This window comes from Ranitomeya imitator, chromosome 1, assembly GCF_032444005.1.
Source record: "Ranitomeya imitator isolate aRanImi1 chromosome 1, aRanImi1.pri, whole genome shotgun sequence".
Taxonomy (NCBI): Eukaryota; Metazoa; Chordata; class Amphibia; order Anura; family Dendrobatidae; genus Ranitomeya; species Ranitomeya imitator.
Window position 1 is genome coordinate 795,578,296 of NC_091282.1, and position 20,183 is coordinate 795,598,478.

The 20,183-nt window shown below is 49.1% G+C and overlaps 2 protein-coding genes across 4 annotated transcripts in view; one reads left to right on the forward strand and one right to left on the reverse strand.

Moving 5' to 3' along the window:
• The window catches only part of LBHD2 (LBH domain containing 2), a 764,964-nt gene that overhangs the window by 350,232 nt on the left and 394,549 nt on the right, over positions 1–20,183 (reverse strand). The gene's annotated exons all lie outside the window — the stretch shown is intronic.
• The window catches only part of CDC42BPB (CDC42 binding protein kinase beta), a 96,321-nt gene that overhangs the window by 47,857 nt on the left and 28,281 nt on the right, over positions 1–20,183 (forward strand). For all 3 annotated transcript variants that reach the window (XM_069737678.1, XM_069737685.1, XM_069737692.1), the window contains 9 exons: positions 10,687–10,779; positions 10,885–10,962; positions 13,601–13,706; positions 13,927–14,063; positions 14,206–14,345; positions 14,563–14,644; positions 15,524–15,743; positions 15,842–15,904; positions 16,395–16,991. In XM_069737678.1, coding sequence (XP_069593779.1) covers positions 10,687–10,779; positions 10,885–10,962; positions 13,601–13,706; positions 13,927–14,063; positions 14,206–14,345; positions 14,563–14,644; positions 15,524–15,743; positions 15,842–15,904; positions 16,395–16,991 — 1,516 coding nt within the window. The remainder of the gene's footprint in view (positions 1–10,686; positions 10,780–10,884; positions 10,963–13,600; positions 13,707–13,926; positions 14,064–14,205; positions 14,346–14,562; positions 14,645–15,523; positions 15,744–15,841; positions 15,905–16,394; positions 16,992–20,183) is intronic.

Here is a 20,183-nt window from a genome sequence, read left to right on the forward strand (position 1 = left end):
CCTGGGTGTTCGGGTATGGTGGGTTTGGCCGAAGTTATAAAAAGTTTGGGTTCAGGTACCAGAACAGTACCCGAACCCCATTCACTTGAATTGGGGGCCCGAACATCCAGTGTTTGCCACGCTGTCATGTGCAAACACTGCTTCAAATCAACGGAGAAGAAATCATCCCCGCCGGTCAGAGAGCAGCTGCTCCCACGCTATCAAAAGACAGCTTGAGCGCTCAGCTGTGATTGGAGGTATAAAGATTACCTCCGGTCACTGGCATCAGTGGATGGGACTACTGCTCCCATCATCCGACACCTGCGGCCGCTTATAACAGCGAGAGCAGGAGCAGCTGATGGGAGTATTCATTAGCCTCTCCTGCGCTGTAGTATTTTTAAATTATTTAGATAATTAATTTAAAAAACAACGTGGGGTACTCCCCATTTTTGACAACCAGCCTTGCTAAAGCAGACACTTGAGGGCTGGTATTCTCAGGCTGGTGAGGGGCCATGGATATTGGCTCCCCCTGCCTAAAAATAGCAGCCTACAAGCTGCCCAGAAAAGGCACATCTATTAGATGTGCCAATCCTGGCGCTTTGCCCGGCTCTTCCCACTTGCTTTGTAGCGGTGGCAAGTGGGGTTAATATTTGTGGGGCTGATGTCACCTTTGTATTGTCAGGTGACATCAAGCACACGTATTAGTAATGGAAAGGAGTCTATAAGACACCTATCCATTACTAATCCTATAGTGGTATGGTAAATAAAGACACAACCAGAAATAACCCAAAACACAATTTCCCTTTTTTTTTTAATTTAAAAATAACAAACGGTTATACTCACCAAACGCCTAATTGCACCTAAGCCCTTGTTCTCCTGTAATAAAACTAAAATAAAAAATAACAATATACCATACCTGTCTGTTGTTCTGTCCCACGCCGTAATCCATGTCTGGGGGATAAACCGTTTTCAACCTGAACTGTGCCAAGATTCGACCGTCAAAGCTGCGTGCCCCTGATGATTAAACTGCTGCGAGCACAGCCTCAGTGACCGGTGGTGACGTCATCGAGGTTACCTCCGGTCACTGAGGCTGTGTTCCCAGCCGGTCTGAACTGCGGTGACCTCGTTGAGATCCCCGCTAGCAGCGTGAGAGTTTTTCTTACGCTCGCAGCAGCTTATTTCTGAAAAAGCTGTGACCACCAATCAATAATATAGTATAAAAAGCAGGGTGTGATTCTAGATTAAAAATTAACTTTTAATAAACTCGTTAAAAAATGGTAGACCCAAATAATCAAAACACATAAAGGACTCACAGTACGTCACATTTCAAAAGAAGAAATGCCAATATCACAAATAAATCGAACTGCCTCAGACCTCAATATCCCAAAATCCCTATGAATAAATCCATCATGGGAACATAAAGGTCTTACTGGGAAGTATACCTTTTCGTTACTTTGCATTGGGGGTCACTATATAAAAACTGGTGATATTCTATGATGGGGTATTTGTATGGATAATGATGTGCCATCTCCCCAGTCTTTACACCAGATAAAAACGGTCATTAATTCGCTATAGGGTGAAACTGTTCACTTTTTTTTTTCCTTTCACACACCATTTTGAGCGGTCATTGCCAATAATAGATGCATATATAAAGAGCATATGTGGTCTGATCTGCCAAATGACCAGGTGATGTGAAATTTGATGTTTTTCCGCACTGCCAGCTGATATCGGACCTTTATGTTCCCATGATAGATTTATTCATAGGGATTTTGGGATATTGAGGTCTGAGGCAGTTCGATTTATTTGTGATATTGGCATTTCTTCTTTTGAAATGTGACGTACTGTGAGTCCTTTATGTGTTTTGATTATTTGGGTCTACCATTTTTTAACGAGTTTATTAAAAGTTAATTTTTAATCTAGAATCACACAGCAGCTTTTTTCCCAGTGGTTCTCAGAATGGACGGTCACATCTTGGCACTGTCCAGGTTGAAAACTGTTTATCCCCCAGACATGAATTACAGCGTGGGACAGAACGACAGACAGGTATGGTACATTGTTGTTATTTATTTTAGTTTTATTACAGGAGAACGAAGACTTTGGTGAAATTAGGAGTTAAATGAGTATCATTGCGATTTGTTATTTTTAAATAAAAAAGTAAAAGTGTGTTTTGTTTTATTTCTAATAAAGGACTTTATTCTGGCTGTGTTTTTATTTACCATACCACTATTGGATTAGTACTGGATAGTTGTCTCATAGACGCCTCTCCATTACTAATCCGTGGGCTTGATGTCACCGGACAGTACAAAGGTGACATCAACCCCACAAATATTAACCCCACTTGCCACTGCTACAGGGCAAGTGGGAACAGCCGGGCAGAGCGCCAGAATTGGTGCATCTAATAGATGTGACTTTTCTGGGCGGCTGCTATTTTTAGGCTGGGGGGGCAATATCCATGGTCCCTTACCAGCCTGAGAATACCAGCCCCCAGCTGTCTGCTTTAGCAAGTCTGGTTGTCAAAAACAGGGGGACCCCGCGTTGTTCCTTTTTTAATTATGTGTTATTTATATAATTAAAAAAAATACGTTGTGGGGACCCCTCTATTCTTGATAATCAGCCCAGCTGTGAGTTTTGCCTGGCTGGTTATCAAAAATATAGGGGAACCTGCTCCGTTTTTTTAAATTATTTATTTCCAGCGCAGGAGTCCGCTAATGAATAAACCAATCAGCCGCTCCTTTGCTCGCTGTTATTAGCAGCAGCAAGTGTTGGATGATGGGAGTTGTAGTCCTATCCGCTGACACCAGTGACCAGAGGTAAACTTCATACCTCCGATCATAGCTGAGCGCTCACTTTGTCATTTGACAGCGTGGGAACTGTGGCTCTCTGACCGGCGGGGATGATTTCACCACTGATCAGAAGTGGTGTTTGCTGTGCTGTCATACACATGACAGCGTGACAATCACCCGGTGTTTGGGCAGCCGAACCTGAACAGTAACACGGACTTCCTGGTGAAGTCGGTGTCCGTGCCCGAACAGTAGGTGTTTAGTACGGACGCTGAACTTTATTGTTCGGGTTTTCCCATCTCTACTCTTGTTCTCATTCTGAGGCTCAAACCCTCTTTGACCTTCCTGCACAGCTGTAGTTTGTTACAATGTGTCAGCGTCAGCCTAAAGAGAAGAATAGCGCTGCACGCAGCCTACAGGTCCCACGGTCAGGGTGGTCTGTCTCTGGATGTAAAGTACATTGTTCTCATTCAATAACAGCCAGCAGAAATATTGAAGATGGCGCTTTATTAAAGCACAAAGGACCCGATTCATTATCGCATTTCTTCCCTTTTAGTTTAGTTATTTTTGTTGTTTTGGCACAAAACAAAAACTAGCTAAAATTTGTCATTTTTACGTTTTTTTGTTTTGTTTTTTTTTACATGTGCCTGTTAATAATTTTTTCTCTGTTTTTCAATATGGGCGAGACTTACGTTTGCAACCGATTACGGTAATTAATTGCAACTTTTTAAAAGTTTGCGTACGCCTGAAAATTTGCTCACATTTGGCAACATTTTAACGTAACGTGCAACTTTTTGCCAGGAAAATTCTTGAAGCGATGGCAAAAGCAAAAAACAGGATTTTTGGTTGCTTACCGTAAAATCTGTTTCTCGGAGCCTTCATTGGGGGACACAGGAACCATGGGTGTATGCTGCTGCCACTAGAAGGCTGACACTATGCAAATAAAAGTTAGCTCCTCCTCTGCAGTGTACACCACACCGACAGGAAGTAGGATATTCAGTTAGTGAGAAAGCAGTAGGAGAAGCAACATGTAAAAGATAGAAAATTCAAACTAACACTATAGCACAATAAAACAGAGCTGTTCAACTTGGGAGGGTGCTGTGTCCCCCAATGAATGCTCCAAGAAACAGATTTTACGGTAAGCAACCAAAAATCCTTTTTTCTCTATCGCCTCATTGTGGGACACAGGAACCATGGGATGTCCCAAAGCAGTCCCTGGGGTGGGAACAGCAGAAAAACTCCATTCAGGTCGGAGGACTCACCACTGCCGCCTGCAAGATCCTTCCGCCTAGGCTGGCAACTGCCGAAGCGTAGGTATGGAGCTTATAACATTTGGCAAATGAGTGAATGGAACACCAGATTGCCGCCTAGCAAGGTTGTAGGGCGGATGCCCCATGGTGTACCGCCCAGGAAGCGCCCACTGCCCGGGGCAGAGTGCCCACTGCCCGGGGCAGAGTGAGTCTTAATCCCAGGAGGAGTCACTCTGTTCTTGACCCGGTAAGTCTCCAGAATAGTAGTTCTGATCCAGAGAGCAATCGTAGCCTTGGAGGCCAGCAGGCCTCCTGGCGTACCGTCTGGAATGACAAATAGATGGTCCGTCTTCCTAATGAAGGGGGTCCTAGACAAATAGATCCTCACCGCCCTGACCAGGTCTAGCCTGTTCAGCGAACGCCCCAGAGTATAGGTCGGAGCAGGAAGGACCACCGCAAGCCGACAGCTTGGTGGGAAGGACAATCTTATTCAAGTAAAAGGAGGACACCACCCTGGGAAGAAAAGGCGATGAAGGCCATAAAACTACCTTATCCTTGTGAAGAATCAAGAAATGGGGCGACAGGAGAGAGCCACCAACTCCGAGGCGCGCCTAATGGTGGCGATGGCCACCAGAAATGCCACCTTGCAGGACAGGACAGACAGTGAGGCCTCATGGGGAGGTTCAAGGGGGGAACCCCACTGAGCCTCCAGAACAAGATTGAGGTCCCAGGGATCCATGGGAGTCTGGTACGGGAGAGCCGCATGCGCTACTCCTTGAAGGAAAGTTCTGATGTGAGAACGGGTCGGATATAAATCTTTGTACTGTGATAGCCAGTAGCTAAGGACTTCTGAAAGGGACTTCAGAAAGAGCATGGAAAGGGTTGCTACCTGACCCTTTATAGAACTAAGGGCAAGGCCAGCATCAAGTCCCGCCTTGAGAAAACGGCCAAAATGGAAGGTTTCAACAGCAAAGCTGTTAAATTGAGCAACCAAGAACTCTGTGGCAGATCGGTCCTTGGTACAGAAGATCTGGCCTGTCTGGGGGCCTCCAGTGGGATTCTGCGAGGAGATTGGTGATCTCAGCGAACCAGAACCTTCTGGGCCAATCTGGTGCGGTCAGAATGACCGGCACCCCCTCCGCATTGATCTTCAACAGCCTGGGAAGAAAGGGAAGGGGAGGAAACAGGGAAGTACAAATTGCGACCCAGGAATGGCCAAAGCATCGGTATCCACAACAAGAGGATCGCGGACCTGGAAACAAATGGTGGAACCTTCCTGAGCAGTCGGGACGCCAAGAGATCCGCGTCCGGAGTTCCCCATCAAAGGCAAATTTGAAGGAAAACCTCCTGGTGCAGGGACCTTTCTCCTCCCACAAGGCCCTCACGGCAGAGAAAAACACTGCGGCCTAGTTGTCCACGCAAGGGATATGCACTGTGAATAGTGCCGAAACCGTCGCCTCTGCACTCTGATTCTTTCCCTGGTGATTGACATGTGCCACAGCCGAAGCATTGGACGTCTGGATTCTGACTGGCAGACCTCTGAGAAGCCTTTCCCAGTGACTCAGGGACAGAAGAATAGCCCCTATCTCAAGGGTGTCGATAGACAGAGAGGACTCTTGCTCCGACCAACACCCCCTTCATTGACGGATGACGAGAAACCGTGCCCCAGCCGGGTAGGCTGGTGACCGTCATCACCACCTGCCATGGGCGAGAAGGGAGGATCGGACCTGGGGAATGAGAGGGGGATGACAGCCACCAGTTGAGAGACTATTAGAATCAGACGGAAAGCCGTATCGGACGATCCAGAGACAGCACAGGCCTGTCCCACTGAGAAAGGATGGCCTGCTGAAGTGGTCTCAAGTGGAACAGCGCAGAAGGGAACGCTTCCGATACTGTCACCATGCGTCACAGGACCTTCATTGCTGAACGGAAGGAAGGCAGCCGAGGGCCTTGCAGAGAGCGAACTCCGTTCTGCAGAATTGCCCGCTTCTCCTCGAGAAGAAAAACCCTCGACTGACGGTGTCGAACAGCATGCCTAAGAGGACGAGGCGCTGACTCGGAACAAGACAAGACTTTGTTCTGTTGACCAGCCACCAGAAACGGGACAGGAAGTCGAGGACGATGGTCAGACTCGCCTGGGAGAGGGGCAGAGCCTTGATGAGGATGTCTTCGAGATATGGAATGAGCACTAGGCCCCTGATCCTCAAAATGGCCATAAATGTAGCCATGATCTTTATGAAAACACAGGGAGCGGACGCAAGACCAAGCGGCAGGGCGACAAACTGGAAATGACTCTTCTGCGCCGCAAAACGCAGGAAACTCAGGTGTGCTGGGAAAATCAGAACATGGAGATAAGCATCTTGGATATCTATGGAGCACAGGAATTCCTGTGGTTCCATGGAAGCCAGAACTGAACAGAGGAACCTCATCCTGAAATGCCGCAGGCGGAACCTTCTGTTTGCTAACTTCAGAGCCAGGATGGGTAGAACTGCGCCGCTCTTCTTCGGCACTACAAGCGGGTTTGAATAGAAACCTCTGAAGCGTTCCTGCTGTGGGACGGAAACGATAACCTCTGAACAAAGTAGGAAGGTAATGGACGCAAAGAAACCTGGGTTCAGAGTGGATTTTTTTTTTTAGGGGGCGGGATTCGAAGAAACGATTCCGGGGCCGCGAAGCGAACCCTATCTTGTATACAGAGGATACCACCTCCCTGATCTAAGCGTCCTCCACCGAGGCCAGCCAAACATCCCTGAAAAAAAAAAAAAACAGGAGACACCCGCCCAACTGGGAGGAACGCTGGGCCCTTACCACGTTGAGGAAGATCTGCCAGGTCTAGGCCCGGTGGACCTACCATGGGAGTTGCCGGAACGCCGGGAAGGGGTAGGCCTTAAGGAAGCCTTTCCTGTAGCCAGATGAGACAGCGGTCTGTGTTAGCTAGAGGAATCTTCCGACGCCGCGAAACAGCGAAGAGACAAAAGGAAGCTGCACTGCCATTTCAGGGGAGGCCGGCGAGGCTTGGAGGGAACTCGTGCCTCCCGTGGCGTCCTTAATAATTTGTTCCAGCATGTAGTCAAAGAGACGGGCCCCCTGGAAGGGGAGGCTGGTAAGGGACTTCGTACTTGAAGACAAGTCCGCCTGCCGTGTGTAGAGCCGAATATTCCGCCGGATGGCCACCATATTGCTGAATGCCTGAGCTGCACAAGCCGCGCATGATACCAAATATTTCCCTGCATAGGAAATCTGGTCCATCAGGTCAGCTAGCTCCCCCGGAGGAGCTCCAGCCGGGTGCCCTTACAAAGCGGTTTTGTCCATCTAGCTATGGTCCCTGAGACCCAGGTAGAGGCAATAGCTGAGGCACAAAGCAGAAGTAGCCGCTTCAAAGGCTGATTTATCCAGCGATTCTATAATTGGATCCTTGGAATCCATGAGGGATGCTGCATTGGAAAGTGGAAGGACCAAGTTGGTAGACAGTCTGGGGACTGAAGAGTCCAGAATTGCCCACTTCCTGCCGAGGAATCAGTCCAGTTAGCGACGAGCTCAGGGGAGAAGGAATATAGGATGCAGAGACACTTCCCTGTTTGAAAGCATCTGGTATGGTTCACCTTTCCCCTGGCAAGTACCACCACAAATTCAGTGTGTGGGGCAAAGACCTTGGAAGTTGGTTTTGACCGTCTAAACGAAACCGGCTATTCTGCGGGTTCCGTAGAAGTATCTTTGATGCCACAGGTCTGATTTATCACTCCAATGAGATTCTGAACCATATCTCTCATGGTAGCAATTTGGTTAGAATCCAGCTCCAAAATATCCTCCGAGGGCGCATCAGAGAACGCCTCGCCTGACTCAGGGGAGGAGGACCGGGAGGAAACCGACCGCAGAGGAGGACCTTGTGGCGAGATGGAGCTAGAAGAGGGCTCAGACCAGAGTTCCGGTCTGGACCTTTTGCAGCTTAGAATGGAGGGCTCAGACGGAGGCTCCTGCGACCCGCTGGCTACTGCGGGTGTCTGCAGGGGTAATCGATCCAGCATGGACACCAGAGTTTGAGACACCCGAGTTAGATCCGATCCACTACCGATTGTGACAGAGAGGAAGCCCAGTCTGGGGTGGGGGTATCACTCTCAAGCGGAGCGGCCGGGGAATCCTGGGCGGTTGGAACAATCGGGTTGCTGCAGGTCTGACAGAGTGGAGAGGACTGACCTGAGGGAAGTTTGCAACTACAAGACGAACATGCAAAGTATTTGACTAAGGCAGAAGAAGTAGGGGACGAGAGCGGCCTCCCTTAGAGATAGACATCTTGAAGGGTCCCTGAAGAAAATGCCAGAGGGTTAGGGGACAGGGGCAGAGGGGAGTGTCAGCCTGCAGTGCAGAGCTACTCACGGCAGACGAAAAACGGATTCCAGATGGAGGAAGATGTCGGCTTGCGGTGGACCTCCGGAGAAGTATCCCCTTTAGGCAGGAAGGCTGTATGGGAGAACGCCCGGACGGCAGAATGCGCGCTCTGTAAGGGGCGGAGCGGCAAAGTGTGGTGCCAAGCTGGAATGTACCGTGCACCCAGCAGCACCAAGATGGCGCAGGGAGGAAGATTGTCGGGCAGGAGAAAAGCGCGCCCGAGCAAATCGGAAGTGAGCGGAGTCGTGGTGCCGGAAGTAGGCCCGGGCAGAAGCCGGGGCCTAAATTAGAGGCCGCGAGGGCCGCTGCGCTGAGGAACGAGCAGTGCGGCCAGCGGGGAGATGGTGACCGCTGAGGGAAAACAGCGCTGCTGCCTGCTAAGGCCGCCGCGCCACAGAGGAACGTGGCCGCCAGGGAAAGTAGGCAGCGGAGCTGCCTGTAGAAGCAGGAGAGAGCTGGGAGAATAAAAAGGCAGCATGGCTGAAAAAGACGCCGCGCTGGAGTAAGATAGATCAGCCCCCCATGGAACAAGGAGGGGAAGCGATCAGCAAGGCCGCTGCAGTGCAGCGACGATCCCTGCCCTGTGGGACCCGCCAAACAAGTACTGCAGTCCTTAATAAAATAAAGAAGCCCACAGTGATCCCCAATTCCTAACTGGGACGGGTGGGGAAATACTCACCTCAAAAAACTCCCACGCCGTCCGTTACTAACCTTAGAGAAAGGTGTCAGACGTCCATGGAGCTGATAGTGGATGTCCTCGTCTCCTCCAATCGACAGGCTCTGGTGGGCGAGTGGGTGGGGGACGGAGCCAGGACCGGACTTCTGAGCACGCTTGTGTACTAGGATCATGGTCCTGCTGTCGGATCTATGAGGATACGGGGTGGCAGTACACGCCGTACTCATAGTCCATAGTGTGGGATTACAGGTGTGACTGTTCACCCTGTGTCCCTCTGGAAAAACCTGTAAGAAAACGACGCACATTGAGGTAGATAAGGGTCTAACAAAAGACCCGTGTCCACCTCCTACTGACACTAAGCTAAACTGAATATCCTACTTCCTGTCGGTAGGGTGTACACTGCAGAGGAGGAGCTAACTTTTTTTATTTGCATAGTGTCAGCCTCCTAGTGGCAGCAGCATACACCCATGGTTCTTGTGTCCCCCAATGAGGCGATAGAGAAATAAGCTTTGTTTTTTTGCACAAAGTTCATGAATTGTGTGCGCTATCTTGCATGTCAATGAGTTTGCTTCAAACAAAAGTCAACAAATGGCAAAAAAAAACTAATGGAGTAGCTTTAAAAAAAAAAAAAAAAAAAAAAAAAAGCAAATAATGATTCTGGCCCAAAAATTAAAAAAGAAATTACAAATTTTGAGATCTTCTGAGAACTCTGCTGCTTTTTGCGTATCTGCTGTGATCCCTGGACTGCAGGGTACATGGTACTGATGTGATGTCCCTCATAGGCACCAGTATCTACCTCCTCCACGTCCTCACTTCTTGCCTATTGGGAAGACGTAAGTCCGATCACAGCCTTGAACCCCAGTAACCCCAGGCCAACTGCCATTGTAATGACCTTTAACCTTTTGTGTAGACCAAGGCGCCTTCACTAATGCCTAGACACATAATTTAACCATCCAGCACCTGTTCTTTTTTGCGCCATGTTATCTCATGTAATATTTGTTTAACCCTTCATTGCTCAGAGCTCGTAGCACCGACCAGCAGAAGGTTACAATTTTGGATTTCATAAGATGAATTTGATCCTTTCTTTTTCTTCCAAAAAATGCAAACTTACATTTGTTGCAATGGCAATTTTTGTACTTTATTTTTTTATGTTTTAAATATATATTATAGAAAATTTCTTTTTTCATATTTTTATATATTTTTTTTTTTTACATCTTATGAAACACGTTTTTTAATTCTGCAGGGTGAGTCGATGAAATAGCACATTCAGTGATTGACAGCTACTTCTGAATGGTTAATCAGGAGCGATTATAGCTCCCCTCTATTCGCTGCTGCTGCAGGCGTGTTTCGGCTGTATAATGCAGCGGCCATCTGCCGAGTTTGGTGCAGCCTCAGATCCTGAGCTTTTGCCAATGTAGGATGTATTATTCTGTCCAGAAGGTTTTTTTTTTTACTTTTTTTTCCTTCTACAATTTTGCAAAATGTTTGCATTTTCTTTCATAGAAATCAGAATTAACTAAAACCATCTATTATTTAGATCTATTCGTGGCCGTCTCTGAGCGCCTCAGATCGTGCTCCCCACTGTCCATGTAACAGATGTTGTCTTATTCCACAGTCCAGTATGATCAGCGAGCCGGAGATCAGCGCCCCCAAACTGGACGTCTCCCCCTCACTTCTATTTCCTTCCAGTCAGGAGCAGCAGCCGGAGGTGAGGATTGGCGCCGCTGATCTGCATGTTGTTGGATTTGGCGCTTCCATATATATCATATATAGCACCGCATATCATCACTTATATTAATGTCTCTTCCTGTAGGAGGTTATAAGATCTCAGCCGCGGACACCACCCGCTCCGTCCCCAACGTTTACTCCGTTGTCCAGCACTGCTCCAAAGGTGCGTCTGCAAAATACCAAAATGTAGACCTGTAATACACTGCAGTCTGGGAGACATGCTGAAGACCCTACATGCTCAAATGTAGACCTTCCCTTTAATGTCTGCCTTCTCTCCCAGCTGTCTAACCGCCACAAACCATTACGTTTTAGGGTGCATGCTCGTCCTAGTGTCGGTCGCAGCGAAAACCACTAGGTATTGGGGTGCACGCTCATCCTGGTGTCGGTCCCGCCACAGACGATTAGGTATTAGGGTGCACGCTCGTCCTAGTGTCAGTCCCACCGCGGACCATTAGGTATGAGGGTGCACGCTCGTCCTGGTGTCTGTCCCACCGCAGACGGTTTGGTATTAGGGTGTACGCTTGTCCTGGTGTCGGTCCTGGCGTTGGGACTATTAGGGTGCACTCTTGTCCTGGTGTCAGTCCTGGCGCAGACCTATTAGGGTGCAAGCTCGTCCTGGTGTCAGTCCCAGCGCAGACTATTATAGTGCACGCTCGACCTGGTGTCGGTCCCGCCGCAGACCATTAGGTAGGGTGCACGCTCGTCCTGGTGTCGGTCCCGCCGCCTGCCATTAGGTATTAGGGTGCACGCTCGTCCTGGTGTCGGTCCCGCCGCAGACCATTAGGTATTAGGGTGCACGCTCGTCCTGGTGTCGGTCAGGCCGCAGACCATTGGGTATTAGGGTGCACGCTCGTCCTGGTGTCAGTCCCGCAGCAGACCATTAGGTATTAGGGTTCACACTCGTCCTGGTGTCGCTCCCGCCGCAGACCATTAGGTATTAGGGTGCACACTCGTCCTGGTGTCGGTCCCGCCGCAGACCATTAGGTATTAGGGTGCACGCTCGTCCTGGTGTCGGTCAGGCCGCAGACCATTGGGTATTAGGGTGCACGCTCGTCCTGGTGTCAGTCCCGCAGCAGACCATTAGGTATTAGGGTTCACACTCGTCCTGGTGTCGCTCCCGCCGCAGACCATTAGGTATTAGGGTGCACACTCGTCCTGGTGTCGGTCCCGCCGCAGACCATTAGGTATTAGGGTGCACACTCGTCCTGGTGTCGGTCCCGCCGCAGACCATTAGGTAGGGTGCACGCTCGTCCTGGTGTCGGTCCCGCCGCCTGCCATTAGGTATTAGGGTGCACGCTCGTCCTGGTGTCGGTCCCGCCGCAGACCATTAGGTATTAGGGTTCACGCTCGTCCTGGTGTCGCTCCCGCCGCAGACCATTAGGTATTAGGGTGCACACTCGTCCTGGTGTCGGTCCCGCCGCAGACCATTAGGTATTAGTGTGCACGTTCGTCCTGGTGTCGGCGCCGCCGCAGACCATTAGGTATTAGGGTGCATGCTCGTCCTGGTGTCGGTCCCATCACAGACTATTAGGTATTAGGGTGCACGCTCGTCCTGGTGTCGGTCCCATTGCAGACCATTAGGTATTAGGGTGCACGTTTGTCCTGGTGTCGGTCCCGGGGCTCGCTCCTGATACTATATAAGCTGACTGCACAGTTCTTCCTCTGCTGACAGTGTTCTCGCCCAATATCAGGGGAGCGATATAGTGTGACGGGGGAGGGCTGTGCCTTCCTGCCCTCTGTAGTCAGCACGGTCTCTGGCAGGATGTTATCTATAAATGTGTCCATCGGGCGGCCACTCTTCCTCTGCTTCCCATCATTATTATATAACCTTTGCAGCCATCAGTGTAAGGCTGGATGTGTAAGGCTGGATTCACACACATTGATTTACATCAGTTTTTGGGAGCTTAGGGATGGCATGGGCGTCTTTGGTTGCACGGCAGCTCTCTTTGGGAGCCTGCTGGCGCGGCGGGTCTCTTTGGGAGCCTGCTGGCGCGACGGGTCTCTTTGGGAGCCTGCTGGTGCGGCCGGTCTCTTTGGGAGCCTGATGGCACTGCTGGTCTCTTTGGGAGCCTGATGGCACTGCTGGTCTCTTTGGGAGCCTGTGGGAGCCTCGGGTCTCTTTGGGAGCCTGTGGGAGCCTCGGGTCTCTTTGGGAGCCTCGGGTCTCTTTGGGAGCCTGCGGGCTCCTCGTGTCTCTTTGGGAGCCTGCGGGCACCTCGGGTCTCTTTGGGAGCCTGCGGGCACCTCTGGTCTCTTTGGGAGCCTGCGGCATCTCGGGTCTCTTTTGGGAGCCCGCGGGCACCTCGGGTCTCTTTGGGAGCCCGCGGGCACCTTGGGTCTCTTTGGGAGCCCGCGGGCACCTCGGGTCTCTTTGGGAGCCTGCGGGTACCTCGGGTCTCTTTGGGAGCCTGCGGGCACCTCGGTTCTCTTTGGGAGCCTGTTGGCACCTCGGGTCTCTTTGGGAGCCTCGGGTCTCTTTGGGAGCCTACGGGAGCCTCGGGTCTCTTTGGGAGCCTGCGAGCACCTCGGGTCTCTTTGGGAGCCTCTGGTCTCTATGGGAGCCTGCGGGAGCCTCGGGTCTCTTTGGGAGCCTCGGGTCTCTTTGGGAGCCTGCGGGCACCTTGGGTCTCTTTGGGAGCCTGTGGATACCTCGGGTCTCTTTGGGAGCCTGCTGACTACTAACAGCTCACTGTAGTTTGAATATCCTGCTAAACAATGCAGTAAGAATTCTATCGGACTACAGATCAGTCAGCAGCAGTTTTTAATGTAAAGTGTCTTTGTCTCTGTTGTGTCGTCTGCAGCCCAAGGCTCATCAGCTCAGCGTGAAGTCTTTCAGCAACCCCACACAGTGTTCCCACTGCACTTCCATCATGGTGGGGCTCGTACGCCAAGGCTTCTCCTGTGAAGGTGGGTGCCGTCATCAACTGTACATCATCTTTACACAATTAGACACATATCTGCCTCCCTGCATGAACAGCGCCACTCTGTATCCAAGCTGTATCCGGTATAGCAGCTTAGCCCCATTTGCTTCCATGAAACTAAGGAGCTATACCAGACACAACTTGTGCACAGGGGTGGCGCTGTTCATGCAGTTCTGGAGCATAATGGTATTTCTTTCCGTGTACAGTGTGTCCGTTCGCGTGTCATGTGCTGTGTAAGGACCTCTCACCACAAGTGTGTCCGATCCCGGCCGAGCAGTCTAAGCGGCCTCTGGGGGTGGACGTGCAGCGCGGTATTGGGACAGCTTACAAGGGCTACGTCAGGGTCAGTGCTCACATAAACTTGTATTTTGATTATTATGTTTTTGTAATGTTTCCGCACAGATCCGTTCCTGCCATATTGTGCGGTTGATTTTAGTGCGATTCGAACTACGGTGCCCGGAAATTAATATCACCTTTCTTGACAGATTCCAAAGCCGACGGGTGTGAAGAAAGGTTGGCAGCGGGCGTACGCCGTGGTGTGCGACTGTAAACTCTTCCTGTATGACATACCGGAAGGAAAGTCTACCCAGCCGGGAGTGGTGGCAAGCCAAGTGGTGGACCTCAGGTGTGTGAGCTGCCTGCTCTCCTCTGTGGCTGATAACAGCGAGTAATTGCGCACAAAACTTCGTGTCTGGATAATGTGTATGAACCGTCTGTCACCCCCAGATTGCTCTGAGATGCAAATGTGGCTTCCAGAGCATGCTGTGAATTTCTATATGAGGTGTATTAACCCCTGACTTGATCCTCCGGCTCCTTATTGTTTTGTTTTTTCCCTTCATCAGAGACGAGGAGTTTTCCGTGAGTTCAGTGTTGGCGTCGGATGTGATTCACGCCACCCGCAAAGACATTCCCTGCATATTTCGGGTAGGTGTCACCCCGATAACACGTGCTTGAAGAATCCAACACCTTTAATGACATTAGTTCTGCTGTTTGCCGGCAGGAGGGATCGGGCCGGGGGCGCTCTGGATTTTTGTAGGTATTACTGGTGGGTAATAATGGCAGCCCTAGTGGGAAAAGGGGGTGTCCAGCATCAGTGGGGGACAGACCAGGAGGAAGGAATCGATGTCCAGTTATTAGGATCGGTGACAGATAGCACCAGGTCGTACAGAGGCGGAAGAGCGCAGCCGTTCTCTGTACCGCAGCTTCAATCACATTTACTTATATGGGAGCCGAGCTCCAGCATCAAGAACCGCTGCTTTAAGACTTGGGAAGCAGTTGGCTTGGGAGTCATCTCTTACCGCATCACAGGAGCAGATTAAATGCTTAAACTAGATAGAACACAACCCTTTAAAGGTTTACCGTCCACCTTTTATTTATTTTACTTCCTGCAGCTGCCGCAAGAAGGTTCCCACGATATGTCTGCAGGGAGCTCCCTCTAGTGGTGGCTGCAGGCAGCCAGAATGCTGTCACTTATGTTATGTCTATGCAGGGAGGTTTGATGCTCTGTATCGGAGGAGTACACAAGCTCCGACATCTCTAATAATGTATCAGGAAAACGATTTTGAACCCAAAATACTTTGTTTTAAAAGGTGGAGATTCCCTATTGACATAGGAGTAAGTTTAAGACATCTGCGAATGCAGCTCTGGATTGTATAAAGCTGCCGTTACCCTGAAGCAGATGAGCGCTGTCCTGCTCAATAGTAAAGTGTATCAGGTCGGAGTAGAGTGGATACGACTGCAGCAGACCCTCAGCTCTGAGACGTAGCAGGCGTTAAGCTTCTTGCCATTTTTATACTTCTACAGATAACGGCCTCGCTCCTTGGTGCTCCGTCCAAAACGACGACTTCCCTGCTCATCCTCACGGAAAACGAGACGGAGAAGAGGAAGTGGGTTGGAATCCTGGAGGGGCTGCAGTCCATCTTACAGAAGAACAACCTGAGGAACAAGGTGGTCCACTGCCCGCAGGAGGCGTACGACAGCACGCTGCCCCTCATTAAAACCATAGTGGCAGCAGCTATCATAGGTAGGTTCCAGTACAGGTTTGTACGACACCCGCAGGCGGCATGTGGCTTCTCCAGATGGGCAAACATGGAGGCTGACCATGATGTTTCTCTTGCTCAGATCAGGACAGGATCGCCGTTGGCACGGAAGAAGGACTCTACGTCATAGAGGTCACCAGGGATGGTAAGTGGTCTGTCCTCCATCATTAGAAATAACATTCAGAGCTGCACTCACTATTCTGCAAGCTTCAGAGCTGACATCCCCCAGCATGCCTTGCTTGATAAGTGCCTTCATTGCCATTTTAAGGAAGTGTAATTTTTACAGCAGACTCTAAATGCTCAGCCAGGTTGTGTACCAACTTACTGACTGTTTTCAACTACAACTATCAGAATTGTACATGCAGCTCTGGTTCCATCAATCCAACACTAATATATTTAACCCTTTATAAAAGGTTCCCCCATGATAGCAACGTGTCCTGCTGTTAGGAGCCATACTAATTTATGGGGAATCTGCGGCAAGTGCATTTCCCTATAGTGCCCCCACTGGTGGAAAAAAAGCATTGCAGCGTTCCTATTGGAGTCAGGACCTTTATAGACCCCCACAGCTATGAGATGAGGGTGGTATTGCAGAATATTTTGGTGCCTCCTCGTAACACCGCGTCCTCTCCTTGCAGTGATCGTCCGAGCCGCAGACTGCAAGAAGGTCTATCAGATCGAACCGGCTCCAAAGGAAAAGATGGTCATCCTGGTGTGTGGCCGGAACCACCACGTCCATCTGGTGCCATGGGCGTCTCTGGACGGCTCAGAGGGCAGCCTGGACCTCAAGCTGCCGGAGAGCAAAGGCTGCCAGTTCATCACCACAGGAAGCCTGAAGAAGTCGTCCACGTCTTGCTTGTTCGTCGCCGTCAAACGTCAGGTCCTCTGTTACGAAATCCATAGGACTAAACCATTTCATAAGAAGTTCAACGAGGTGTCGGCCCCGGGGAATGTGCAGTGGATGGCGGTGTTCAAGGACAAGCTCTGCGTGGGGTACCAGTCAGGATTCTCCCTATTAAACATCCACGGAGACGGGCCCCTCATAAACCTGGTCAGCCCCATGGACCCCTCCCTGGCATTCCTGTCCCAGCAGCCGGTAGATGCCCTGTGTGCAGTGGACCTTGGCAACGACGAATACTTGCTATGCTTCAGCCAGATGGGAGTGTACGTGGATTCACAGGGCCGGAGGACGCGGATGCAAGAGCTGATGTGGCCGGCCAGTCCCGTCGCCTGCAGTAAGTGGAGCCAAGCTAAACTGCCAGACATATAGGGGTAGCCGGCGAGCCCAAACACCGCTCACACCGACGCTCCCCCTAGTGGTGGCTGCAGGTATCGCTTCATATCTATGCTCTTGTGGTCAGCCCTGTACAGTCCATTTTTTGTATTTTAACTTTGGTTTTAGTAGTAATCGGATTCTCCAGGTCTGTACAGTTGTCGCGAAACCCGACTTGGGCTGAATGTTCACATTCAGTGTTGTTGCTGTGGGGTTGTTTTTATTCAAATTAAAAGCTCCATTTTTCCTGACTGAATTTGAGAACTGCAACATTTTTTACTTTTGCAGAATGTCAATTCTTTTAATGTTTTTTTTCTGTGCTTTTTTTCATCCAGAGAAAATGACGAGAAAGTGAAAAAATACTGCAGAAATCACAATTTGCGGTTTTCACCGGTTTTCATCTTTTAAGCATTATTAAATAAGAGTAACTTTATTACAGCACTCGTATAATCTGAACCCAAAAAATGACAAAAATGCAGCGAGAACCCTGTGTGTACGCATAGGTGTATGATTGATAGATATATATAGAGAGAGAGAAATATATATAATATATATAGCAGTGCTCCAATGGAGATCGGTGAAATCACAGATATATGTCACCTTTCAGCTCATTTGAAGCCTTTGTGTATAAATAGTGTTTAGGAGCAATCTTTACCTGATTATTGTATGTGAGTACTTAATGTAACTCTAGTAGTAGTATTAATATATATATTACAATAACCTGTGGGAATGAAGGGAAGATGATTATTTATAAGCAGAGTTCTTGGTTATGGGGCCGGAGGAATGGGAAGAAAACATAAGGAAGGAAACTTTAAAAAATGAGGAGATACAATAGTGATAGAATAGTTTACAGCAACATCAGCTAAGTTTCCAAAATTCCAAACCACAAATATAATTATAGTATTAATAATCCGTCAGTAAGAATGATGTTCTAAAGAAGGCTAACCACGGTTCCCAGTTATATAAATACTAGATGGTGGCCCGATTCTAACGCATCGGGTATTCTAGAATATGTATGTCCACGTAGTATATTGGCCAGCCACGTAGTATATTGCCCAGTCACGTAGTATATTGCCCAGTCACGTAGTATATTGCCCAGCCACGTAGTATATTGCCCAGCCACGTAGTATATTGCCCAGCCACGTAGTATATTGCCCAGCCACGTAGTATATTGCCCAGCCACGTAGTATATTGCCCAGCCACGTAGTATATTGCCCAGCTACGTAGTATATTGGCCAGTCACATATTGCCCAGCCACATAGTATATAGCACAGCCCACGTAGTATATTGCCCAGCGACGGAGTATATTGTCCAGCCACATAGTATATTGCCCAGTCACGTAGTATATTGCCCAGCCACGTGGTATATTGCCCAGCCACGTAGTATATTGCCCAGCCACGTAGTATATTGGCCAGCCACGTAGTATATTGCCCAGCGACGGAGTATATTGTCCAGCCACATAGTATATTGCCCAGCACAGAGCCACGTAGTATAGAGACTTTAAAAAAAAAAAATAAAACCTATACTCACCTTCTGAAGGCCCTTGAAGTCCTGCTATACTCACCATCCGCCGCCTTTCCCGCTCCTCGCCACGCTCCTGGGATCGCTCCATTGCAAGAGGCAGCTTCCGGTGGTCACAGGGCTGGTGTGAGCAGGACCTATGATGACGTCGCGGTCTCATGACTGTGACGTCACGGCAGGTCCTTGTCGAACACCAGCCCTGGGACGGGACCGGAAGCTACCGCTTGCATTGGAGCAGTCCCGGGAGCGTGGCGAGGAGCGGGAAAGGCGGCGGAGGGTGAGTATAGCAGGTTTTTTTTTTTTGTTTTTTTTAACATGACATATTTTTACTATTGATGCCGCATAGGCAGCATCAATAGTAAATAGTTGGGGACACACAGGGTTAATAGCAGCGGTAAGGGAGTGCGTTACACCGCGGGCCGTTACCGCTGCCATTAACCCTGTGTGAGCGGTGAATGGAGGGGATTATGGAGCGGGCGCCGGGCAGTGAGTGCAGGGGAGTAGGGGAGGGACTAATCGGACTGTGCCCGTCGCTGATTAGTCGCAGCAGCCATGACATGCAGCTGCCAAGACCAATCAGCGAATGAATAACCGTGACAGAAGGACAGACAGACAGACGGAAGTGACCCTTAGACAATTATGTATATAAATTTTTTCCAAGAATTGACAATTGTTAATCTTTGCTCGTAAGAGATATGAAAGCAGATCTTTTCTAGAATACCCTGCAGATTATAGTTTTTTCCAGTGTGAAGCAATAGCATTTTAAGCCACTAAAAATATATGTACCAAAATGGATTTACAATCTGGCTTAATATTTTCTATTTCTAGGGAGAGAAGAGCTAAATGTGAGGTCACCGTAATATTTCCACCAGTAATTTTACTAACAAAGTTAGATGTTTCCCTCCAGAAACTGTGAATTTTCGGGCAATACCAGAAAGTATGAATTAAATCAGCCTCATATCCACATTCTCCCCAACAGTCGGATAATTGGTTCGCAAAGGCTTTAGATCATCTATAAGTGTTTCTCACAAAATTAGAATATCATCAAAAAGTTAATTTATTTCAGTTCTTCAATACAAAAAGTGAAATTCATTATATAGAGTCATTACAAACAGAGTGATCTATTGCATGTGTGTATTTCTGTTAATGTTGATGATTATGGCTTACAGCCAATGAAAACCCAAAAGTCATTATCTCAGTAAATTAGAATAATTAGCAAAAACCACCTGTAAAGGCTTCCTCAGCATTTATAAAGGTCCCTTAGTCTGTTTCAGTAGCTCCACAATCATGGGGAAGACTGCTGACTTGACAGATGTCCAGAAGGCAGTCATTAGAACAACAACACTGTGAGCACTTCTTAAAGGGAACCTGTTCTCTCTCCCCTCCTCTCCCCCAGGGTCTATTAAAGTAAACTAGCCACCTTCAGCAGCACTAAGGCTATGTGCACACGTTCAGGATTTCTTGCAGAAAATTCCTGAGAATTCCGGACATTTTCTGCAAGAAAACCGCATGCGATTTTGCCGCGTTTTTGACGCATTTTTGACGCGTTTTTTCCGGACACTTCCCAATGCATTTTGGAGTGGGAAATCCGCAAAAAAAAACGGAAAATTAATGAACATGCTGCGTTTTTTGC